The following is a 24,155-nucleotide window of genomic DNA, read 5'->3' on the forward strand; positions in this document are numbered from 1 at the left end:
TTGGGAACATTTCAGGAGATCTGGGGACATCCTCAATTGAAAAACAACAAAAACAAAAAACAAAAAAAATCATAACTAAAATATTAATGAAAGATAAATGCAAAATGACTTTTTGAGGACGTTTAGATGTTAGTTTTAGGCATAGAGAATTGTACATATTATGTTAGTATGAAAGAATAATTCTATGTATGAGAGGTCTTCACTAAATATAGCTTAAAAGCTTTGAGTGCTTTCTTGTTTTTTGGGATGTGTTAGTCTTAAATGTCAGGCTATAAAGCTGTTTGTATGGAAATTGTCTTTTGAGGCATTGTGTGCATGTGTGTGTGTATGTGATGGAACACTGGAGGACTGCCTGCGTTTGAATGCTTCTGTGTGTAAGGGGGAGAATGATCAGAGGAAGCTTTGATCTAAAGCATGGATTCCCCATCCTCTTTTTCTCTCGGTCTCTAGGAGAGTTCCAGTATTATTTGAACACATGTATAGTTACAATGCGACAAAGTGTCCTAACCAGGCCCTCCGTCCATTGTGAATGAGGAAGAATATGTTTATTTAGATTTATTATGCAGTTGTGATAGGATATATTTTGGACCACTGAAATGTCTCCGCTTCTCAATTCCTGGAAGCACAGTGAGAGTGAATCGATTTCCTCCTCCTAGTGACATCAAGAGCTAATCACCATGGGAAACTTGACAGGAAGCGGTCCTCATCCAGAGGAGGGGGTCCCACTTCCCGTCCCGCTGTGGGCGCACTCACTGCTCATCCCGAACTGTACAGAATTCTTTTCAACATATCAGTAGAACAGTGTGCTCTTCAGTCTTCACCACGTTCTTGCAGGATTTAAGTCTTTTTAGTCATTCTGGACTATTCAGCGATCTGGACTGGAGATTAACCTCAGGCCGAAGGATGAATGTCTTACCTGCAGCTATGTTTGGTCTTAAAGGGTGTGTTTTCTCTGAGTAAGTAAACACAGAGGATATGAGATCTCATTTTGCAAGTATTTTATAGCTGTAACTTTATGTAAGGCTTCAATTTTGTATACTTAATATCAAGCTTGAAAATACCTTTAGCTTCCTTTAGTATCCTCACATATACAACTTTGAGCCTTATTAACCCCTAAACAATGCATATTAGTACCTAAAATACTAATTTTACCCCCCATGGGTTAATACAGTACAGAAATGTTTCTTAAGGTATACAAGCACCGACTGTACACTCATAGTTTTCTTTCACTCAACCCCATGTTTGCCTTTGTTTATTGTTTTCCACTTTTCTCTAAGAACTGTCAGACTTGCTTGGTGTTCACAGGGTGCGTTCTTGTGTTCGAGAACAGTACGACTGACTGCAACTGAATGAAACAGAACTTTTGAAATGCTTTTATCTTCTGATGACCGTACACACAGAATGAGATTTTGCATTTAAGAACATGATGTGACTCTGGTTCAAATAATGCAAGGTCTTTTAAAAATGTTAACTTCTTTTAATTTAATTAGAGCATTTATAGAACACCTTGTCATCCTCCAGATGCTGCAAAAAACACAAGATACAAGTGAAATGGTCGAAGACGTCCATCGAGTACGTTTACATAGAAAACTAATGACGAAACGGTGCAGTGAAATGCAAAAACACGTTCTGTGTGAACAACCCTTAAGGGGATCGTACACCAGACAAGAAGCGCAACACTGCATCTTTGAAATTCAAACATTGTTTTTCAGTGAGTGACAGCATTAGTCTGTGGCCAAGGGCTGTGACACAGAGTGCCACCAAATTGAATTTCCATTCAATTCTATTATGTTTGCCCTAAATCATTGTTAGTGTACACAACGTCTGTTTTATTTTTAAACTCATCATTCCTTTTTTCATTCTTAAAGTGAACTTGAGCCTCTTTGGCAATTAGGATCACTGTTTTGGGGAGAATGAATGCAAATGAATGAAAACCAACTGAATGCGACACATCCGGTGTGTAATACCTGTTGTTTTGTTTTCTTCTCCACAATGAGGCATGGTCCTGCATTGGTTTGTGACTGGCATTAGGGTGCCTTTCAATGCGAATTATGCATCAGGATGTATAGATTAAAAAAATAAAAAAATAGCAGGGTGGTGTGAAAATAGAGCTCCATCGTCCAGACAAAAATTTAGCTGGACTCTTTGGTGTAAACATTGGTTGACCAATGAGAACTCCCCAACAGTAGTTCCAGTTCAGAAATGTGTGTTCTCACTTGATTTCAAGTTTAAAATGTATATTTTTATACCATTGAAGCAGATCTTGTGCATTCCTATCTGCCAGACATCCCAGTTTTATTTTATTCGTAAGCACCTACAATCTCATTGGCGAGAAACCAAGAAACTATAAAGCAGCCAAAGATTTTCATTCAAGATCAAAAAGAAAGAGAGAAAATCATTGTGTGCACACACTAAAAAAGCACATGCAGAATGCAAGAATGCCTGGTAATGTTACAAAGACATACATTTACCGTGATCTGTCTGGCCTCTGGAGAGTCTCTGTTGTCCAGGAGCCAGATTAATGCTTTGGCACCACTGCTAGACAAAAACAGTGTCTCAGACTTTTGTGTAGGATAATGTATTACAGTAGTAAGTTCCTAGTTCTTGTTTAATGTGTATTGCACCATCACACAGATCCAGTAGTTGAGGGAGAAGAACAAGTGCTGGCGCTGTACTCATGCCTCTTGACTAATGAAGGCCGATGGGGTCCGTCTGATTGGGTATCGTGTGCAGTCTCCCGGTGGTCTATTAAAAGGACCACGCTCCGCTGTGCAAGAAGCTCTCTCGCGATCTCTCTCAACTGCTGTTCGGTCTCATTTGCCCGTTTCTTTCCCTCTTTCAAGCTCCCATCAGTCAGGCTAATAAATTCACAGCGCTATTGCCATTAATTGTAGTACACTGAGTAAATGTTTCCAGAGCTAAATTGGGTGCAGTTAAGTACTTCACAGCGAGCATGATATAAAATACCCTGCCAGTCGCCCCAGTAGACGGCTGATAGACTGCGAGGGCAGCAGTAGTAAAGATGCCATAGTGTATAACTGCCATTTACGTCTTTATGTGAGGCATAAAGCTTAAAATATTGACTTAAAATCATTCTCTCTCTAGACAGAGAAAGGAAGTGCACTCCATGAAGCCGCACTCTTTGGAAAGATGGATGTAGTTCAGCTACTGCTTGACTCAGGTATGTCTTTCAGAAGTGTGTGTGTGTGGTGTTAGGATGGGTATGTTGCACAACCAGGGTTTGTTTAAACTAGATGTGTGACCTGAGACCTAACAGCCTCCCGGTCAGTTCCAGCTGTGGAACAGGAATTGGAGATCGGGGAACTTCCTGTCATAAGGAAAGGGCGGTGTGATTGTTCAGTTGTGGTTCGATTGTTATGGAAAGTTTTATTCTGGGAAAAAAATGTTTAGTTTTGTGTTGGTCTTTTTTTCATGTTTTTCTGAGGGGTTTTATGGGAAGGAGTCAGCCTAGATTCTTCACTTATATAATTTTCAGAAGACAAAAACTGTTTTGAATTGTTTTATTTAAAAACTTGGGATTTTATTGTTAAAATTTCAGCTTTAAATGTGCAGAAATAAAATAAAATATAAAAAATTATAGAGAAAATGACCTGAATTTTATCTCTATCCATATTGAATGTTCTAATTGAACCATATAATTAGACAAGAAGCAGCTATCACACAAAATAAAAGCGATGCAAATTAAAACCTTTCATTAATGCAAATCTAAAAATGAAAATCACAAACTTTTCCCCCCCAGGGATTGATGCCAATATCAGAGATTACCAAGGAAGAAGTGCTCTAGACGTACTAAGAGAACACCCATCTCAGAAATCACACCAAATCGCTTCTCTCATTCAAGGTAAAGTATTTCCTAGACACGCACACATGTAACCTTTTTCAAAGACACTCACACACACACGTGCACAAGCTGATGAGGGAGTGTGTTCCTGGTGGAAATCAGAAGGCGGATGCTTGCGGATTGATCGAATTTGTTTCAGGAAGCTTGTGTTAGATTGAGAACAATGCTGGTTTAGTGTGTGAGAGAAACCCATGTTTCCTCACATTCTCAAAAGAAAAAAAAAACAATGTCAAATACTTCTTGATGAGGTATAATTGAGTTTAAGGAATTATTACATGTTTATTACCTTGTTGCACACATTATTACTACACTGGCCATTTTCAGTATCATAACATCTTGGATTATTCTAAAGTTTGTTTGTTGTCTTCCTTTATGTACTTATCCAACTAAACTCATTAATTCCAGCAGAGTTTATCAAGCAGCAAAACGTTCTGATTTCAAAAACACACCCTCATAAAAGAATATGAGGTGGTTATCTGGTTTTGAAGTGAAATTAATTTAGCTCTCTTGCTGTTTCCATCCACTTCGTGCCCAGTGTTATACATTTCTGAGGGTTGTAAAATGCAGACTTTGGAGTTGAGGACTTGCTGCTGCTCGAAAATGTCTCTTTTTGACACACGTGAAGTCTAAATCACCTTTCATCCTACAGGACAGTGGCAATGTTACTGTTCTCCTCCCTGCCTCTGTGTGGTCAATGAACCAGAATGTCAAACTCAAGCTCGCTGTGGTTTTATAATCTACAGTCTTTTATTGTTGTTTACAAGTTTACCATGTGGCTTGTGCAGCCTAGAGTTGTTTAGAGCTGCAATTACAGATGCCACATTTTTGGTTTTCATCATCTTAAACTGCTTTTCTTTAACCCTATAAGACCTGACAGATGAAAAAATGGTCAGGAAAAAAATCTATATTTTTAAATTGAAAAACAACATGAAAGTTTGCATATGTGTTTTTTGCTGAGCATCATATTTGATGCATCAGGCTTTTATGGCCCGTTAAGTATAATATAGGAGAACATGGAACTTATACTTAAGGAAGGAAAAAAAATATGAGCAAAAATATGCAGTTTGGTGCAATTGCTAATATTTAACCTTGCCAAAAATAATTCTGATAGTTTGTAATGTAAATAAATGAGATCTTTTAAACAGTATAGCACACTTACATATTATGTATAGAAATATTAGTGAACATCAGTTGTCATTCTATATCTCCCAATAAAATGTCTTAGTATGATGATACTAATAATGCAATGCAGTAATCTGTAGTACTGTAAATACAGTAGGATTTATAGGGTTAATGGTGTATGTTGATATTTATGTCTGTGTTCTGTAAATTAATTGATCTCTCTCTCTCTGTAGATTATATGATGTCGGATTGTGAAAAAGAGAATTTTCCCGAAGATTTAGTCCGTCAGCGTCCAATACCGACACCACGCACATCAATACCCTCACCTGTGCCCTCCCCGTCTCTACGGCATAAAAGTATGTGTAGATATATTTGTATGAAAACGTCCTAATGCAATCAAATTAAAACATCACATAATAATTGCATTATATATATATATATATATATATATATATATATATATATATATATATATATATATATATATATATATATATATATGTATGTATGTGTGTGTGTGTGTGTGTGTGTGTGTGTGTGTGTGTGTGTGTGTGTGTGTTATTTTGACACCTAAATGTATTTATTCATTTTCAAAAGTAAACAGGCTCATCCAAATGCTGTTTCTCATTCTCTCACGTTTTTCGTGTATTTTAGTGTGCAGTACGACACCCAGTGGCTAAGTGTTAGTATTACAGCGCATTGTCTGCTGCTTTGTCTTCCACTAGCAAAGGTTTCACTGTTTAATCCAGTGTTTTCACACATAAATCCCTAATCGATTTATCATCATTATGTTCTAAATACAAATAAAAAATAAAAAATCTTATTTTGCTAATTTCATAACAGGAAAACAAATAGTTACATAAATGAGTGGAAGTTGTGATTAGTGTGTGTGCATTATAAAGAAAGTGCAGTCAGCAGCGCTCCTAGTGGTCAGTTGTTGCAGTGCAACGCAGTCTCATTTGGTCTTTTTGTGGTTTGAATACGGCTGGATGCGTCTTTCATTCCAGCTGGGCAGCATTCTGGTAATGATCACAGGTGAATCTGATATAGTCTGTTAGTACACATCAGCAAACTGAGCCCATGCCAGAAAACAAGCATTTGTCCCAGATTAAATATTGAAATACAGAATAAGAATAAATGAGACAGATTTTGTGCTGAATGTTACATAATTTAAACATTTATTTAAATACATGTTTTCATACTGTGGCAGGCTAAGATGGCTAAGACTGCTATCCATTAATAAGAATGGGAATTTTACTTTAATTTTTTTCAGCTCTTTTTATGTTTGAACAGAAACTCATTATTCTTTCTTCTTCCCTTTGTAGATGATGCAGTAACAGGGGAGTTGTCCAAGTTGCTGAATGAAATAAAGATCTGCCGTGATAAGGATTGCTCCTTCGAGGAGCTGTGTCAGACCATCTCTTCTCACTCTCAGTCCATGGAAAGCTTCAGCAGTGGGAGGCTGTCTGACGAAGAACGCAACGGCACTCTCACTCGAATAAACAAGGTGTGCTTTAAGAGTAGAGAAAATTGCTTATTTTTTTTTGCAGATTTGTATGCAGTTTTTATGCAGTAAATGAAATATAGTCGAAATATGCAGTTAAAATATATTAAAAAAAAATGTTTTTCAAGAAAATGAAATCAATGACATCAGACTATCAATAATAAGAAGTCCTAATAAGCTTTGAATAATGATCTCTGTTGATGCAGCACCTCTCTATGGCCAACAGAGGGCAGAACTAAACACTGTGCATTGTTGAGTATCCCTTCAATTTATATAATCTCATATACATTTCTATATCGCTAAAACGGCCCCCGATTTAATCACTGATGTTATTAAACTCAAACAGAATCATAGATTTGCTGTGGCTTCATCACATTGCTGCCTTAGGGAGTGAATTTAACCTTTTGTGAGGGACAGATCGCATTAGGAAAGTGTGTCACGGTATGGTCATTTGCTGAAAGTGTGTCATGGTCTAGCTGTCACAGTGACCACTGGATCACGGTTAGCTCCACTGCGCTTCTCTGATCAATACAATTAAACGTGGAGTCAGGTCAATCGATCAAAGTCTGCAAAGCCCAGAGAAACAAGCAAAGACACAATGCACACAAACACCCTTGTGAGTTGATTCCAGTCACGTCAAAAACTCCTAAGTCTTCACTTAAGGGATAAGAGTTGTTTGCAAAGTCTATAAAAGGATTCTGGGAGCAATTACTGACCAGTCAGTCATTTTGCCTGCCAGTCACAAAACAGTTGTTTTCTTTAAAACCGCATTATCTAATTAACATTGACTTTTTTTCCCCCTGCACACTTGCAGCAAACAATCTTTTTATTATTATTATTTTTTTTAACATACTGGTATCAATAAATAGACGTCATGTTTATATATGATACTTGGATATGGTCAAATAAAGTTTTTGTGGCTTAACACTAGGAATGTGTTTCTATATTGAGTTCTGGAATCTTTTTCAGTAAAAGAGTCAGATAGAATGAGTCAGTGAGAGTCCGACTATTATTCTCACATATTTAAACCATGAATCATGTTAAAATTTCCTCTGAAATGTCACAGACACACTCCCTTCTCCCCGAAACAACTTCTCCATTGACATCCATTAAAAAAATTGGGCATCTGGTCTCCTTCCATGTGTACAGCAGCATTATGGTTGCCATGCTGATCTTGGAGGCTTGTCTTAAAGCATCTTTGAAAACTGTTAAGAACTGTTGTACTCATTTCTCTTAGAGTAGTCTGTCTCCTCCCCCTTATGCAGTTTCTGACGTATCCTAAGCTCGTGTCATGTTGGCATGAGCTGAGATCTGTATCTGTACATGAATGTACTACTGTATGCATATCTCTCCACCCGGCTGTAGCGGCCCTCTCCCCCTTTGCCCCCGGCGATGGAAGAGGAGGAAAAGAGTTGCGGACCATCAGGCCTGTGGGAGGCACTCACTCCCTGCAACGGCTGCAGAAACCTGGGCTTTTCTCAGGTACATACACACTCACACTTCCCATGAAATAAATAATGCAGCAACGGACCCCTTAGTGGATAACGAATTTGTAAAAGATTTTAAAAGGTTATATATATATATATATATATATATATATATATATATATATATATATATATATATATATATATATATATATAAATATACAGAAACCAGTCAATTAATATATAACATGTTTCTCTAATAATATAATATTTCATATTAAAATAATGTAACATTTAATTTTTGGTAATGAATACTTTCACAATATAATTGCGTACTTTTTGATGCAAAGTTAATTTCTGTTTTATTTTCAAATATTTTGCAACAAAGAGTTGATTTGATGGCATCCCCTTTCTATTATTTCACTCATCAAAGCTTTTTAAATATGTTGGTTTTAATATTTGTATTCATTCCCAAAGCAAGATGCAAGATAAAACTGCTACACATGTTGTGTAAAGTATCATATCAACTTTAGCCAATTAAGACTTCCTGGGCATCTAAAAAAAAGTTGTTGTTTTTTACCTTTAATTCTAAATGTGGTTGAAAGATGGATAAGAAAATGTTACTAGTTGGATTGAGGGTTTAGCAGGCTTTCATAAAGCCAGAATGAGCGAGAGGGATTCCCGTGCCTCAGACAGGAAGTCTGATTATCCCACAGGAAGTGTAATCATGTCACACGCTGATCCGCCCACCTGCGCCATGTGAGGAGACCTCCTCCCGCTACCATGGAAACAGGCATAGTGAAAGAAAGCACCAGCAGGCTGGGGGAGGGAAGACTCCAGCTCCAGCAAGAGTTGGGGTTGCTTTGGACTGCGAGTCATACTTCTGCGCCCGCAAACCAATCCTGAACTCCGTCACTGGCTCTCCTCCGCAGGGGAGGGAGATGCACGCGGATTCTGAGGGGTTCTCATAGTTGCCAGGAAACACAGAATTCATAAAGTGCAAGGCGTGGGATATCCTCCCACTTTCCAATTGACAGATCTGAGTCTCCATCAAAACAGGTGCGTCACAGCACTGCGCAATAACAGCCAGAGAAAACATCCAGAGATAGAGGGAGGGGAGAGAGAGACTGGCTATCGGCCTCTGCTTTCTCATTCAAGCTGTTCTCCGGCATTCCTCTGCCTCCCTTTTTTATTTTTCTATCCATTCTTGTTTTCACCACTCGTCTTTTCCTTTTACGTCATGTATTTGCATAAGTAAAATTGAGGCCTGTGCATTTGTTTTTGTTTTCTTCAGTTTGCACAGCCACCCCCCCCCCATGCTGCAGTCAGCAAACATGCTTTTAATATTTATGCCGAAAACGTCTTGTGATTCCAGATCAGAGTAAGCACTTCCATATGCAGCATCTGCTTTCAAATGGTTTTCTCTGCAGATTAAATACCTGCTTATAAACAAACACTCTGCAGTGACACTTCTGGATTGCACCCTGAAAAAAGAGCTGTTTTAGGTTGGGACTTCCATGTTATTGAATTGTAAAGGACTAAAAAATGCTCTACAATATATACAGGTATATGTGCTATGGCACGTATTGACTCTTTATGCATAGATGTATGACTATAAAAAATGCAATGGTGATCAAATTCTTGCATTCATTCTTTATGCAGTTAGTAACTTTTACTCTTAATTGTTTAGGTCTGATTGATATAAAAAAAATGGCTAGTTAGATGCTAAAAAAAGTTTTTCATGTGTGTTGTCCAGAACAGAATGGCTTTATATGCATGTGTGTGAGTGTGTGTGGGTTTGTCTCACTGACTGCCCAGTGTGATTTAGGCGTTGAGCCGTGCCGCCGCTTGCGGTGTTTAATAGATCACTCTGAAAACAGTGCTGGGACAAGAATCCTAAACGGCTGATTATATTTTATGAGCCGTTTAGAGCCAAATGCAGGGGATGAAGCGAGGATAGGTTATACTGCATATAAATAAACAGCCTTATTAATGGATGATTTATACAAATATAAAGTTGTTGTTAGTGATTCAAGTCATTTATTTACCACCAAGCGACAAGCACAATAAAGTATTTTTGTTTGTGCTGTTGTGCTCTTGAAACCTATTTTGTGTGGCATTAAAATTGTGTGAATGAGCACCATGATTGTTTCCACTGTTCTTGGAGAGCTTTGATGTCATTTCTGAATCTGTACTGTGATAATATGAGGGAAAGCCATGACTATAGTTATTCCAAAGCAGCGGGCTCCCTCGAGTGATTGCATTAAATGCTTCCTCTGTCATATTTGTTTTAATCTTCATCCTCCTCCTCCTCCTTTCCCACAGAGTGGCATAATCTCTTTTGTATAACCGTGACTCAAAATCTCAGAACCCCAGCAGTGGCTACATCTACCGAGAAGGTTTCTGCGCTTCCTCCTAGGTGCTGAGAGATAATTAGGGCAGCTAATGAATGCTAACTTCTCGCAGGCTGTGCATGATAAGAAGATGACGGTTTGTCCTGCGTAAGAAAGTTCTCATGAGGACTCAAATCTCAAAATGCCTCTGGTCTCCCTTCTGGCCCTTTGTGAGTGTGTGTGATTAACCAGCTTAGTTTTTTCTTTCTGGTCTTGCTTTTTTTTTTTTTTTAGATTATCTGTCACTTTCTCATCACTCTCATTTTTTATTCATTTTTTATTTTATTCTATCAAAAAGTTCAAAATTAATGCCAGGTTTTTTTTTCTTCAGGGAAACAGAATGAAATTATTGATGACTCATCCTGCACTAAACAGATTTTCGTCCAATAAGAGGCTTTCTAAAATAAGAATGCTCCGCCTCTAGTTCTAGTGATTAGCAAGTGGGAAAACATTGTGTATTTTAGCTATTTTGTTGATCATTTTATCCTAATTAATTAATAAGACACTAAATATAGGTTAAAAGCTAAATTGAATCCAATATATACTTTTGAAATCGAAAATTTAGCTTAAATGTTCGTTTTCTTTTAAAAGTTCACAATTAATGCAATTAATGTACCTAAATCTCATTGGATGTTTTTAATCCATTCAATTATGTCTTGCCACAATTTCCTGTTTCAATAGGAAACATGTCATAACATGAAAGAAAACGTCTCGGTTACATATATAACCCTCGTTCCCTGAAGGAGGGAACGGAGACGTTACGTCAGAAAGAGACTGATGGGATCTCGCCTGAGAGCCCAATCACCTTCAAGTGGTTAACAAACGAGTCGATGGTACACCGAGTACCTTGATCTGCGGAATTTGCATTGCGAGCTCCGCCCCGCCGAGCAGGTATTTAAGGAGCAGCGCGAGCAGCTCACATTCAAGTCTTCGCTGAGGAGCCGACCAGTGACCCGGCCGTTCAGCAGAACAGCAGTGTGGCAAGGGGACGTAACGTCTCCGTTCCCTTCTTCAGGGAACGAGGGTTACATACGCAACCGAGATGTTCCCTTTCAGTTGGTTACATTCTACGTTACTTCAAACAGAGACTGACGAATAGGGTCCCTTACAAAACTGGCTGTCTTCCAGTGACCCGTATGAGTGATAGCACCCTGTTTTGAGTCCAGCACGAGTGAGGGCCTATAGCTAACACAGAATACACTGGGTAGCATATTCCAGCTGGACGTATGCTAGCAGGCTGCCTGCTCGTACGGGACTTACAAAGGCAGGTATCAACCAAGGTGGTGATACACATGCACTCTGAGGTGAACAGCCCATAGGGTGGAAGTTTCAATGACAGCGCTGGCAAGGGGCTTGCCAAGGGCATGCTGCAAAGAGACTTACTGTGGACATACACATGTGGGATTGCCCAGAAAGGGGAATCACAACACATGGAGGCCGGAAGGGGCGAGTAACCGGGTGGACACGGACTCTACACAGAGATTATAAAATCTCGCAAATGTGTTAGGTGTCACCCAGCCGGCAGCTTTATAGATGTCTGTTAGACGAAAGCTTGAATGTGAGTTGCTCGTGCTGCTCCTTATGTACCCGCTCTGTTCGGCGGGGCTCGATTGGGCTCTCGGGCGAGATCGCCATATGTCAGTCTCTTTCTGACCTAACATAGAACGTGACTGACTGAAAGGGAACTGTAATACTCAAGTGGTTTAATAGAGTCTGCTAGAAAGCCCAAAACTTTTTTTTTTTTTTTTTTTTACCATTTATTGTCATAACATTGTTTGAAACAACAAAAACAATATAACAAAAACAAAATAATGATGGGTCTTGCCGTTTTGACGGATCTTGTGACAAGTAGTGTTTTACGAAGAGACTGGCTAATGTAGGATGCTGCAATATGATAGTCAGCCACAAATATCCTGGGGATTTCTTCAAGCGATGCCTGATTTATTTATTATTGTGAAATGCTGTTTTATATAAAAGCTGGGTAATATTCTCAGGCTCATCATCTTTAGAAGGAGTGGCTGAAGGTTCATTTGAGCCAATGTGCTGAGGGAAAGTGTGAGAGAGTTCATTACATCAGAAGCAGGTGCGCAGTGTGTTAAGGTGTTTAATAGGAGAATGGAACAACAGTATTCAGAAATTTTCATTTTTTACTAGCTCTGTTTTCTCTCTCTTTCTATCATCACTTGCACCGTTATATATCAGTCAGGAAGTCTTTTAATGAGAAAATGGTGTTGAAGAGGCTACTTTATCTTGCTGATGTTATTTATTCGTAGTTCCTTTGTTTCCCCCCTTATTGTTTGTTCGGTTTATAATAAAGCCTCGCTTTGAAACATATTGCAACAAAATTATGTAAACAGGAGGCTTGTCTGTATCAGTGAACTTTTGTGACTTCCTTCCCCTCAATGGTACCATCTCTGCTTGCAAAGCCCTCCTCTAAAGCACATGACCAAACTTATCTTCCCTCTCTCGCTTTATATCAATCTCTCTATCTGTTCTGAGGAGGTCCCTGGGGGCTTTTTATGCTGTGGGGTCCTCCTCCAAAATATGCAGAGCTCAGATTAGAAAAGCACAGGAAATGACAAGTGGCCATTCAGATCAGATACTGTATCAACTGAGAAACAGCAGTATCAAAACGCTGGATTAAGGTGAAGAAAACCAAAGCGAATAAAGCAAAAAGAGCTGATTAAAGAAGAAAATGAGAAAGGGAGGAAGGAGTTGAGCCGGCTGTAAAGTCCGCCAGGCCCCAGTCACATGTGCGGCTGGAGATTGCAGACGCGACTGAGGGCTGTCCAGGCAGATTTCCTATTTGGATCCGAGTGCAGCAACTGCAGCCCTGCATCAGCACGCTAATTACTGTCCTGAACCGCTTCTGTTTGTGTTGTAGTCTTCCTTTGCAGAGAAAAAAAAATGAAGTTCCTGTCTCTGCTGTCAGAGAGAGGCAGAGAAACGGAACAAGAGCTGTAGTGTCCTCGGACAGTCAGGCGCAACAGGGTGATTTTGTTTGTACGGCGTAGAGCTGAAATTTTTACAGTCACTGTGAAGAAATTAGGATCTGCAAGAGATAAACAGGTAGTGATCTTTTTTATCGTAAGTGTGGAATCTATGCTTTGTGTGTGTATGACAAAGTTGTCTGTAGAAGAGTTATAAATCTGACAAAACTTTTATTTGCAAATAGTATTATTGTTTGAAATATGATTTTTTTTAAATATGTAAAAAAAAAATTATAATATTTTTATGAATTAATGTATTTATTACTTGGTTGCTTGTTTATTAAATAATTGTTTAATTAATAATTATTTATTTAATTTTTCAATTAATCTAATTCAATGTGTAAAGTTGTCTTCTGTGTTAAGGGGTATGTTAGCAGCATTTATTTCATAGTCATATTATTTCACCAGCAGTATAACTGGAGAATTATCAACCATAAGATTGCTGTAGTTTTTTTTCTTGTTCTTGTCACGGGCCGGCAAAGAAAGAACAGTGTTTGGGTCCAAATGCAAGGAAGATATACTTTAATAAAACTTAAAAGGCAAAAACCAAGCAGAACAGATAACAAGGACAAGAGCAGAATCAGAAGCAGCCGAAATGCAAAACACGATAAACATATAATACAGCCAGAAATGAGTGGTGTGTGAGACGAGAATATATAGTCCATGACAATGAGCAACAGCTTGATTGAGAGGCAGGTGTGCGGAGTGAAGGCAAATGAGTCCGGGAGCAAGGGAGAAACACAGGTGTAGCAACTAAAACAATGATGAGGTAACAAGATACGCGAGGTAAGAAAAGAGACAGGACAAAAGCACATAGCGCCAAACAAACAAACACAACACTCACAGAAGACAGTGACAGAAAGACAGCACACTGTGACAGTTCTATGTGGCCAGTGGGTACTCTCCTGTCTAAGCATGTGTATGCTAGCGTACAACATTCAAAGCCCGTCCTTTTCCCCTAGTTCCTGCTCTTGAAGTATTTTCCTCGGCGTGTGACCGACTCCTCTGTCGTGCCCCACCACGCTACTTAAACTGACAAAGACTGATAAAGTCCAAGAGTAGGTTCTTATGGACATGGCTTTGATCTCTCTCTGTCTTTCTCTCTTTCTCAACTCTGTATTATTCTGTCTGTTGATTTCTCTGGGTTGCTCTCTGGAGGGCTTCTGTTCTTTCAGACTGGAGCTCTATTGAGTGTGGCTCATATGAAGAGGGGGGGGGGAACGATCATTAGATCATACGGACAGGGGCAATGGAAGATGAGATAAGGATCTGAAGAACATTCCTGAGTTATAAACTTCAGCATGTAACTTCCCTCTTGTGGGTGGAATTTTTTATTTTAGCCTGTAATCAACCACCTATCAACCACTCGCAATACCCTTACATCATGGAAGCGACATTTGCAAGCACCACTCACAATTTCTTCAGAAAAAAAAATGTTGTAAGAAATAACCACAGAGAACACCCTGGTTACCACTCAATAAAAATAACCATTTCGTAATGGACGTGTCTTCTGCATGCAGCAAGCACCACTCACTATCACCTAGCAATGCCCTAGTAACCACTAAAAAAAAAACTTGTAAACTGTATGTCTATCTATCTTTTGTTTATCAGTCTGTCTAAAGACTCTGATTTGTGTTATGTTGTTTGTGTGCAGGACAAGCGATGTGCTGAAATTGCTCATTCTCCATCACTGGATGTGTTTTTACCAGAAGATGAGGACAACCCTTACGAGTCAGTGGCTACAGCTGTCACATGCAAACCCTGCTCTCTGGACATCCACCTCCACAACAGCGGTTAGTAACTTCAAATCATTTAAAACTTGTAAAAATGTTAAAAACAAATGAAAGCTAAATTAAACTCAAATACAACAAAAAACAATATGTAGCGGAAAAAAAAAAAAATCTGTAAATTATGCACCATTTAGTAAATATAAAACGTCATTAGCAATACATTTGTATTCAATAATATGATATGATATTTATTTCCATGCCTAACAAAATATTGAGTAGGAAAAAATGGGAAGGACTTTATTGTAACCTTTGGGAATTAAATGATTGTTTTCTAAATTAGGGATGCATCGATCCAATAATCGGGATCGGTATCGGCTCCGATACTGGCATTTTCTGTAGATCAGGTATCGTTCAGATGAGACCGATCGAAATCCGATATTGTGCGTGTACTATTCTGTGTTATTGTTGAGCCCCACGAAAGCCACAAAACCTTATAAAGAATCAAAAGGATTTTGTGAAAATATTTTTAAGTTGTCTGAAGCTGTTCCATAGTTCCATGTGAAGTACAGATTAATACGGATACTCAGAATTTTCATTCACGGATCGGATCGGTTCTGAAAAAATAGCATCGTTGCTTTCCTAGTCTAAAAATGTAAAAAGTCTTCACAATCCATTTCTTATATTATATTATATTATATTATATTATATTATATTATATTATATTATATTATATTATATTATATTATATTATATTATCACATGTAGCTCCAGCCAGCTCTAAAACGCCAGTTTCTAGTAATCCTGAAGACAGGGTTTAAAGTCCTCTGCCACCGTGCCGGATTTCCTGTGTGTAGTGTTTAGCTGCAAAAAAAAAATAAAACAGCTTTCACTCTCAACCAAACTAACATGGCAAGCCAATCAGAATGTTTTGCTCTGATTAACACGAGATGCGCATTAATAGTAACCAGTTGCAGAACCGCGGCCCTGATGAATGGAGAAGCGCAACAAAAAGCTCATATTTACATAGAAAAGCTAATTATAAAGCAGTCGAGCTTTGTAAACAGCTCAGAGTATTCATGTCATCTCCGTAAGAATGATATGATTGCCGGAACAAATTTACTGGGATTTTTTAAAAGGTCTTGTTCACACATGATCTATTAATGGTAACTTAACGGTAATTTACCTGTGAAGACTGTATGTGTGAAAGCGGCTAAACTCTTCCTCTGCTGTGAATTTGAATTAACGTTCATCTGGAAAAACAGTGTGCATTATCGTAAATCATTAAAAAAACATTTGCCAACACAGGAGAATACCTCAACCTATGTGTAAATATGCCATGTATTGTTTATTGCAATTTCAAAATAAAAGTTTCTGCATGTGGCCAAATATTAAATTAAATGGATTTAATAATTGTTTAATCACACTGTAAAGTGAAATGTCACCAGGCCGTTGTGTTTGTTTTAATATATAATGGATTTAAGTTGGTTATGTTCATATTATGTATAGGCATATTGCATTATATAGTTTAACAGTGTTGTTCAGTATATTCATGTAATTTCTTTGATATTTTATTTGAGCCAATTATTATTGCCTCATAGTTAGTTTATATATAAATAGTCACACTAAAGCCTGGTTTTCACTTAGGTCTGTTTGTTACTAAAAAATATCAGACTACTAAGTGTCAAAATAATCAGTAGATTACATAATTACCAAAATAATAATTAGTTACAGTTTAGATTAGTTAAAATATCTGCATTGTTTTACTTGCAATGCAGGACACATATTTTGTCATAATTATTTTGTGAAAATTTCTTAAAAATAGTATTAAAATATTGTCACGTTCTAGTGAACCAAGTAACTGTATTTTGTCTTATCTCTCTGTATTATCACACCCCTAGTGTTGATAAGCTGTGATATAGCTCATCATTTTCCAAGTGTATGGTACAGCTTTCATTCTTCAGGTAAAACATATATTCATGAAAAAGAAAATTAATTTGAATAAAGAAACTTTGTAACTTTGTCATAGTATCTTTTCAAATGTTAAAGTCGCCGCAGTCATTGCATACTTTGCACGTACTCCCCGCCCTGCCCCCGGAAAAAGTTCAGGCTCAGGATTTGTTTTTGCATTAACCCCTGATAATATTATAGCATATGATAAATACTTCCCAAAACAGCTGTCCATGCTATAGTTTTAGACAAACACAGAGCATTAGGCCCTATAGCACCCCCTCCTCCTCTTGTGGTAGTGTTTAAGTAGATGAGTGTAGTGCTGGGATGCTATGGCCTCTGCCGCAGTTCTTTCCTCTGGCATCATTCCTGCGGTAAGGGTTAGGGTTGTCGTGGAAACAGCTTTAGCCTTACCCAGAGAGGTTGGTGAGTCACCTGCGAGTTGTCATGGAGACGCAGTGAGCCGTGTTGCCTGTAGGCCAGTGATTCACACCTGATGCAGCCGCAGCAGTGTTTATCTCTCAGACCACTCAATTTATGTAGCGGCCCTGTCCGGCAGTACTCCACTTCATCTGTGTGTGTGTGTAAGCGCGAGTGTGTGTTTTATTGAAACTATTTCCTGTGTTACTGTACTTTACCCCTCTGTTTGTGCTTGTACGGATGTTTGAGGGAACATTTGTGGATTTTGACCAGCTCTATTTTTGGCATCTCGGTATCTCCACAAGCATAAAATCACAGCTTGCAGAACTTTTTTCTCTGCCTGATTATAGTCAACACTGCAGTTTCGTGCTGCAGTAAAGGACAGGACCAATCAAAACACTCACACCGGTATATCAGAGGATAAATAGAAATGCTTGCATATTACTGTGTAATGGGATAATCACTGTGTTGGGTTGAATTAATTCAAGGACACTTTTTTTTATTCATGTTAACCTTAAATCAAGTTTTTGACCCTGCCTAAAGGCTATAATAAGATAAACAGAAATATGTGCTCATACTTCACCTCTCTAGGTCATATCCTGTACGAGTCTGTGCAAGAATGTTAACCATAACTGGTAAATAATGACTTGCAACCATCAAAGTAGTTGTGAAATGCTTGGTAAGAGCTGCTCTCAAGCTGAAACTAAAGCAATATGGGTTTAAAATGAAAAGATCATCATGAAAGATAACTTTTAAGCTCAACAAGCAACAATGAAGGACACTAGTTAGTGGAGTATTCTGTTAACTGGCTTTCGTCCTTTAGGTGTCATCTAAGTAACCATTTCCAGCCAGTTTTTGCAATAGCGTTTTGTCAGACTGACTGTGTGGGATTTGCTGAGGATTTGTTAAGTGACAGCTTGTCAAAAACAGGATTTAAAGAATGGAAAGAATCAAGACGTGGCTCAGCATAAATCCTGTTACAGCTGCTTTCCTGTGTCTGTTCCTGTTTATCTCTTCTATGTCCATATCTTCTGTCAGTCCCCCCTTTTCTTCCTCTTCCTTTTTTAAAATTATTATGATCTTTTTTAACTTAGATGAACAAGTCTGTAAGTTTGAAAGAAGACAAAGTCGACACAAGTACTATATATATATATATATATATATATATTTAATTCACCATAATTTTTTTTTTAATTTGATTTTAATCAGAAATGTGATGGGGGTGAATGAAAGGCATAAATAAATATAAATAAATTCCATAAATTCAACTTTACTTACTTTAAGTAAAGTTACTTTATTTAAAATGCATACAACATTTATTTTATTTACTTTTATATTCTCTGGAAGTACCCAGGTGTTCCAGGCAGGGTTTCGTTCAGTAAATCCATCAGTCAGTCTAAAATGTACAATATAGTCAAGCATCTCTGGCAGTTGCATCATTCAATTTGGTAGTTGTGCCACCAAAACTGCGTATAATAATATGTTTGGATATCCATATATCTGTGCAGTTGGTGTAATGGCCTGCTAATCTTTTAGCATCTGTATCAGAAGAGTTTTTGTGTTCCCATGGCTCCTACATGCCTCATTTCTCCCTCAATACTGCAGCTCCGTAGAGGTTAATGGCTAATGGCTGAAAGAGCAAAACACAAGTCGAGTTCATCCCCGGCTTCCTGCCCATTACCAACAGGGTCAAGCCCCACTGAGCTTCCTACTGCCGTCCCAGAGCCGCCCGCTGTTATCACAAAAACAGCTGCGAGCAGTTTTGACAGTCCCACTGTTTCCCACCAGCTCCGTATGGATCTCCCTTTTCCACATGCATTCGTACGATCCCCCCAGCGAGGATGAGTGTTTTGATCCACCATGAACATTATTTTAAATGGGACTCTGACAGGCGTTGATATAGAAAGTACAAATATAAAATGTGTGCAAGCGACAATCGAGCCTGCCATTTTGTTTCAATTATTAACGGCGCTCAGTTTAGTGGTTCATGAATATTCTGCCTTCATTTGCATACTAGAGAAGCAGAGCTTGTCAGTATTCATGACACTGGTGTGTGAGGGGAAGAGACGAGCCGTGTATAGAAGTGTGTGTCCATATGGACCCAACTGAATTAGTTGTATTTCTGTAATTCATTAGTCTGCTCAGAGTTCACCATGAATACAGAATATAATTTTATCATACAATTTCAAGAGTGTAAGGCTGACATATGTTCCCTATGACGTGTGTACTATAAAGTCTTCCAGTGGATAGAAATACAAGTCATTATTTATTTAAAATCACAGCTCTTTTTCATCATGAGAGTTCATAAGAATCACTCTTTTAAGATCTTTTCGATGAATCAGCTGATCTAGTTTATATGACACTTTATTAGAACACTGTAAAATGGATTGCTGTGATTAGTTGTCAGAACTTACAGTAGCATACAATATTAGAATAAGTAATAATGTGGTATTTTAACTTAAAAAATAAGTGTTCGTGCTTGGCTTAAAATTAGTTCAGTTAACTTGAGTTTGATATTTAAGTTATCTCAACAGATTTTAAGCTGTTATATCTAATTGCAGCAACATTTTTACAGGGATTGATCTGCTTCTTAACTTCACTGACTCACTGATTCAGTGAATAATGACTTACTTTTCAGTCTGTAATCACATAAAACTATAGTATGGCTTACCAATCTATAATCTGAACTACTTTTATGAAATATTTATGGTCCTTTTTGGTCCTTTTTGATCATTTTTGAAGCTTGAAAGCTCCCGCTCACTTTCATAATTGTATGGAAAAATATGTCAAAAATTCCTTTTGTGTTCAATATAATTTCTTTTACAAGATTGCAGTGACCCTGATGATAAAGGTGACTGAATGATCATTTATTTTTTCCCATTTTGGTGACATCCCCAAAGTCAGGTCTTTTCAGATTAAGCTCAATTTTGGGGACTATTTTGTCCCTGATGTATAACTAACTAGGCTTGGATGTGATGTGTTTTATTGCCTGATTACCTACTTGTTTACTGTTTCTGGTGGGATAGAGGGGAACATGATGCTTTTTGCTGTTTTGACTATTGCAAATCTTGTTGCTCATCTCCTGCCTTTTAGTTGGCAGTCAACTGATTTGAAAAACAGAAGGAAAGGAAGATGAGGAGGGTGTTGAATAAATAAGTGCAGCTTGGATTTGTCTCTGATTTTGTCCGCATGAATGCCGTAGGGCTTATTGACTCACTCGGTAGTCACTCGTTTAGAGCTAACATAATCATGCCATACTGTTTTTCCGCATTCCTTCATGCAGGACTGGATAAAGAGAGATTGCACCTAATGGGATGCTGTTACTGTTTCTGAACAGCGTAGCTCTCATACAGTATGAGCTGTGTGTGATTGATGGGAAGGATTCTCAGTAATTTGGTGGATGATTCAGAGTGTAACCCACCCTTCACCTCGTTCTGCTCTCTTTCTTTCTCTTTTCCTCTGTTTCATCCCTCATTCACAGAAAGTGATCCCACTCAAGGGAAATCTGCTCAGACGATAATGCGATCCCACTCCTACTCTGCAGTGTGTGAATGTATATACAGTACACATGCTATTTTCAGATTGTGTGTCTTAAAACCAAAACACTCACATACTGTAGAAACAAACACAGCTTGTTGTACTGATCTAAGGTATTAGATCTTACAGTGTTACTTATATTGTTAATACACAATTGTTTTTACATTTATTGTTCAGCTTTTTTCCTCACAGGTTTGAGAACAATACAACAGAAGTTATGACTTTGTACAAGTCAAGCTTCTCTTAAAAAGTACAATTGTGGTTCAATGGTACAGTAATGGTGTCAGATGTTAAAACCATTGAGCTTTGATTTTTACTCTACTGAATGATTGCTATATTCATGGTATGTGATGGAGTTTGTTGGTTGGAGTTTGTTGGTGTTTGCTGGAGTGTGATGGTGTTTGTTGCTGTTGGTTGGAGTTTATTATTATCTGATGGAGTTTGTTGGTGTTGGTTGGAGTTTATTGGTATCTGATTGAGTTTGTTGGAGTTTGCTGGAGTGTGATGGTATTTGCTGCTGTTGATTTGAGTTTATTACTATCTGATGGAGTTTGTTGGTGTTTATTGGTATCTGATGGAGTTTGTTGGTTGGAGTTTGTTGGAGTTTGCTGGAGTGTGATGGTATTTGCTGCTGCTGATTGGAGTTTATTACTATCTGATGGAGTTTGTTGGTGTTTATTGGTATCTGATGAAGTTTGTTGGTTGGAGTTTGTTGGAGTTTGCTGGAGTTTGATGGTATTTGCTGCTGTTGATTGGAGTTTATTACTATCTGATGAAGTTTGTTGGTGTTTATTGGTATCTGATGAAGTTTGTTGGTTGGAGTTTGCTGGAGTTTGATGGTATTTGCTGCTGTTGATTGGAGTTTATTACTATCTGATGGAGTTTGTTGGTGTTTATTGGTATCTGATGGAGTTTGTTGGTTGGAGTTTGTTGGTGTTTGCTGGAGTGTGATGGTATTTGCTGCTGTTGATTGGAGTTTATTACTACCTGATGGAGTTTGTTGGTCTTGGTTGGTGTTTATTGGTATCTGATGGAGTTTGTTGGTAGTTGTTGATGTCGGGTTAAATTTATTGGTATCTGATGGAGTTTGGTTGTAATTTGTTGATACTGTATCTGATGGAGTTTGCTGGAGTTTGATGGTATTTGTTGCTGTTGTTTGGAGATTATTAGTATCTGATGGGGTTTGTTGGTATTGGTTGGAATTTGTTATTGTCTGATTTTGTTGAAAAAGTTTTGGTCAGTATGAATTGGCCTCATGGAGCACACATACATAACAATATAAGAGCAAAAAAAATTTTTTTTGTTTGTTCTTACAAACTAAGGTGTGGGTTGACAAAAGTTGACATATTGACAAAAACCTGTATATATAACTCAGAATAACCTGCTAAAACCTGCTAAAAACAAAAACAGAATAAAAAAAACAATGATGTGATTAAATTCTGTGTGTATCACACACTGGCTTTCAGAGTGGTACTGATGCAAAGGCTCTGAATGAGATGCTCAGTGTTCAACAATTTCATTATCATTGAAGACCCACAGGACTCCTTCAGAGTCTTTTCCAACTACTGCTAGATGTGCTTTCATTGAATTTCGGCATCTTTTAGTTTCTTTCCATAAGGAGTACTTCTTGCCAGTGACTTTAGAATCAATGGCGGGAAGACATTTATCTGCCCAATTCTGTCCAAGAACTCACTTCAGGCTTATTGTTTTTAATGTATGAATCATGTGGTTTTAATCTCAATCTCTCTGTACTTTGTCTTTCTGAAGGCCACTTCTCACATGTGTCGGTCAGTGATGCAGAGCAAGGTAACCATGGTGATGGCTTTACAGGCCTGACTCCTGACTGCTCCCCTCCTTCACCTGATACAGCCCTGAGGAACATCGAGAGAGTCATCCGCCCCCAGGTACAAACACACACACACACACACACACACACATACAGGAACACACATGCACACAGAGTCTATTATGTTGTTCTGCTCTCAAGGTTAATGGTGCTCTTTTAGATAAAGCATAATCTGGCTGTAACTATCGCAGCATCTGTGTGTGGGAGTCGCACGCACACAAGAGCAGTACTGTCTTAAATCTGCTACGATAGATTTAAGCATTCTTCATCTTAATTATACGGCTATTATAAATATGCACATGCCTGACGGGCGGATTCTCTTCATGCTTTGATATGCAATTGTCAAAGGTCATCCTCATTTTCACTCTATTTATTATTATTATCATCAGTTGCAGTATAGTAAGATCAAGCTGTAGTGTTGAAAAAATAAAAATAAAAAATAATCAAACCAAGTGGTATGAGATTACTGGAGTATGTTTAACAAGAAATATAATTATATGAATATTATAAACTTTAATTTATAATTCTAATTTACAAAATTTAAAAATGTCTTTTTCTACTCCAAATTCAAAGTCCTACACATTTTTTTTTCTGTGTATAGAAGGTATTTCACTACCATTGATATGCCATAATTCATGCATGTAAAAGAAATGATACAGACATATCATGTGACAAATTGTGTAAGAGCACAAATATCCACTGAAAAACTGCTGAATACATTTTGCATGGCACATTTGTCTATATCCATTTAATCGGCATTTGATTAATTATAGCTGCCAGGATTGCTATAAAATGTTCATAAACATATTTTTTTTTAAACTTGATTCTGTTTACCACCTAATTTTATGTGTGGTTCTTGTGGCACATTTAATTGTGAGAATAGCGCTGACCTTGCAAATTAGGCTGAATATTGTGCTATATCAGTGAAAATAGGGTCTGATTAAACTGGATTGTATCTAATGCACATGTGACTTAGGTAATCTGTCTAAGGCCACTTTATATGATGTTGTCTCTTTTCTGCAAAGTCTCTTTCTCTCTTTTGGTTTCCTGCTCTCTGTTTGTGACTTATTATTATGTTAGAAGAGTGTGAATGGGCCCTTTTTCCTCCCCGTCAGAGTGCTCAGTACATCCTATCAGAGTCATGTTTGTCCTCTTTTCAGTCGATCACAATCCCTCGTTTATCTGCGCTGGCCCTCTTTCGGGCCGTGGTGCTTGCATGCTGAGCGCCCACAGGATTAGAATGAGACACAACTGTGCACATTCTCCCCCACTGTCTCCAACAAGGAACTCCACAATGCCACAGTTGGGCACATGATGTGTACAGTGCACTTTCCTAAAGTTTAATTCAATTAATTAATTTACTTCAAACTGTGCTTT

The 24,155-nt window shown here is 38.0% G+C and overlaps 1 protein-coding gene across 10 annotated transcripts in view; it reads left to right on the top strand.

The window, feature by feature from the left end:
• Positions 1-24,155, top strand: part of LOC113048150 (ankyrin repeat and sterile alpha motif domain-containing protein 1B-like) — a 147,169-nt gene that overhangs the window by 45,518 nt on the left and 77,496 nt on the right. For 9 of the 10 annotated variants that reach the window (XM_026209720.1, XM_026209729.1, XM_026209724.1 and 6 more), the window contains exons 5-11: positions 3,106-3,181; positions 3,761-3,862; positions 5,218-5,340; positions 6,310-6,491; positions 7,854-7,970; positions 14,953-15,091; positions 22,700-22,836. In XM_026209720.1, the coding sequence (XP_026065505.1) occupies positions 3,106-3,181; positions 3,761-3,862; positions 5,218-5,340; positions 6,310-6,491; positions 7,854-7,970; positions 14,953-15,091; positions 22,700-22,836 (876 nt within the window). Of the gene's footprint in view, positions 1-776; positions 957-3,105; positions 3,182-3,760; positions 3,863-5,217; positions 5,341-6,309; positions 6,492-7,853; positions 7,971-14,952; positions 15,092-22,699; positions 22,837-24,155 lie in introns of those variants that run through there. The other variant, XM_026209730.1, reaches the window with a different exon arrangement.

Source organism: Carassius auratus, chromosome 29 (genome assembly GCF_003368295.1).
Source record: "Carassius auratus strain Wakin chromosome 29, ASM336829v1, whole genome shotgun sequence".
Lineage (NCBI taxonomy): Eukaryota > Metazoa > Chordata > Actinopteri > Cypriniformes > Cyprinidae > Carassius > Carassius auratus.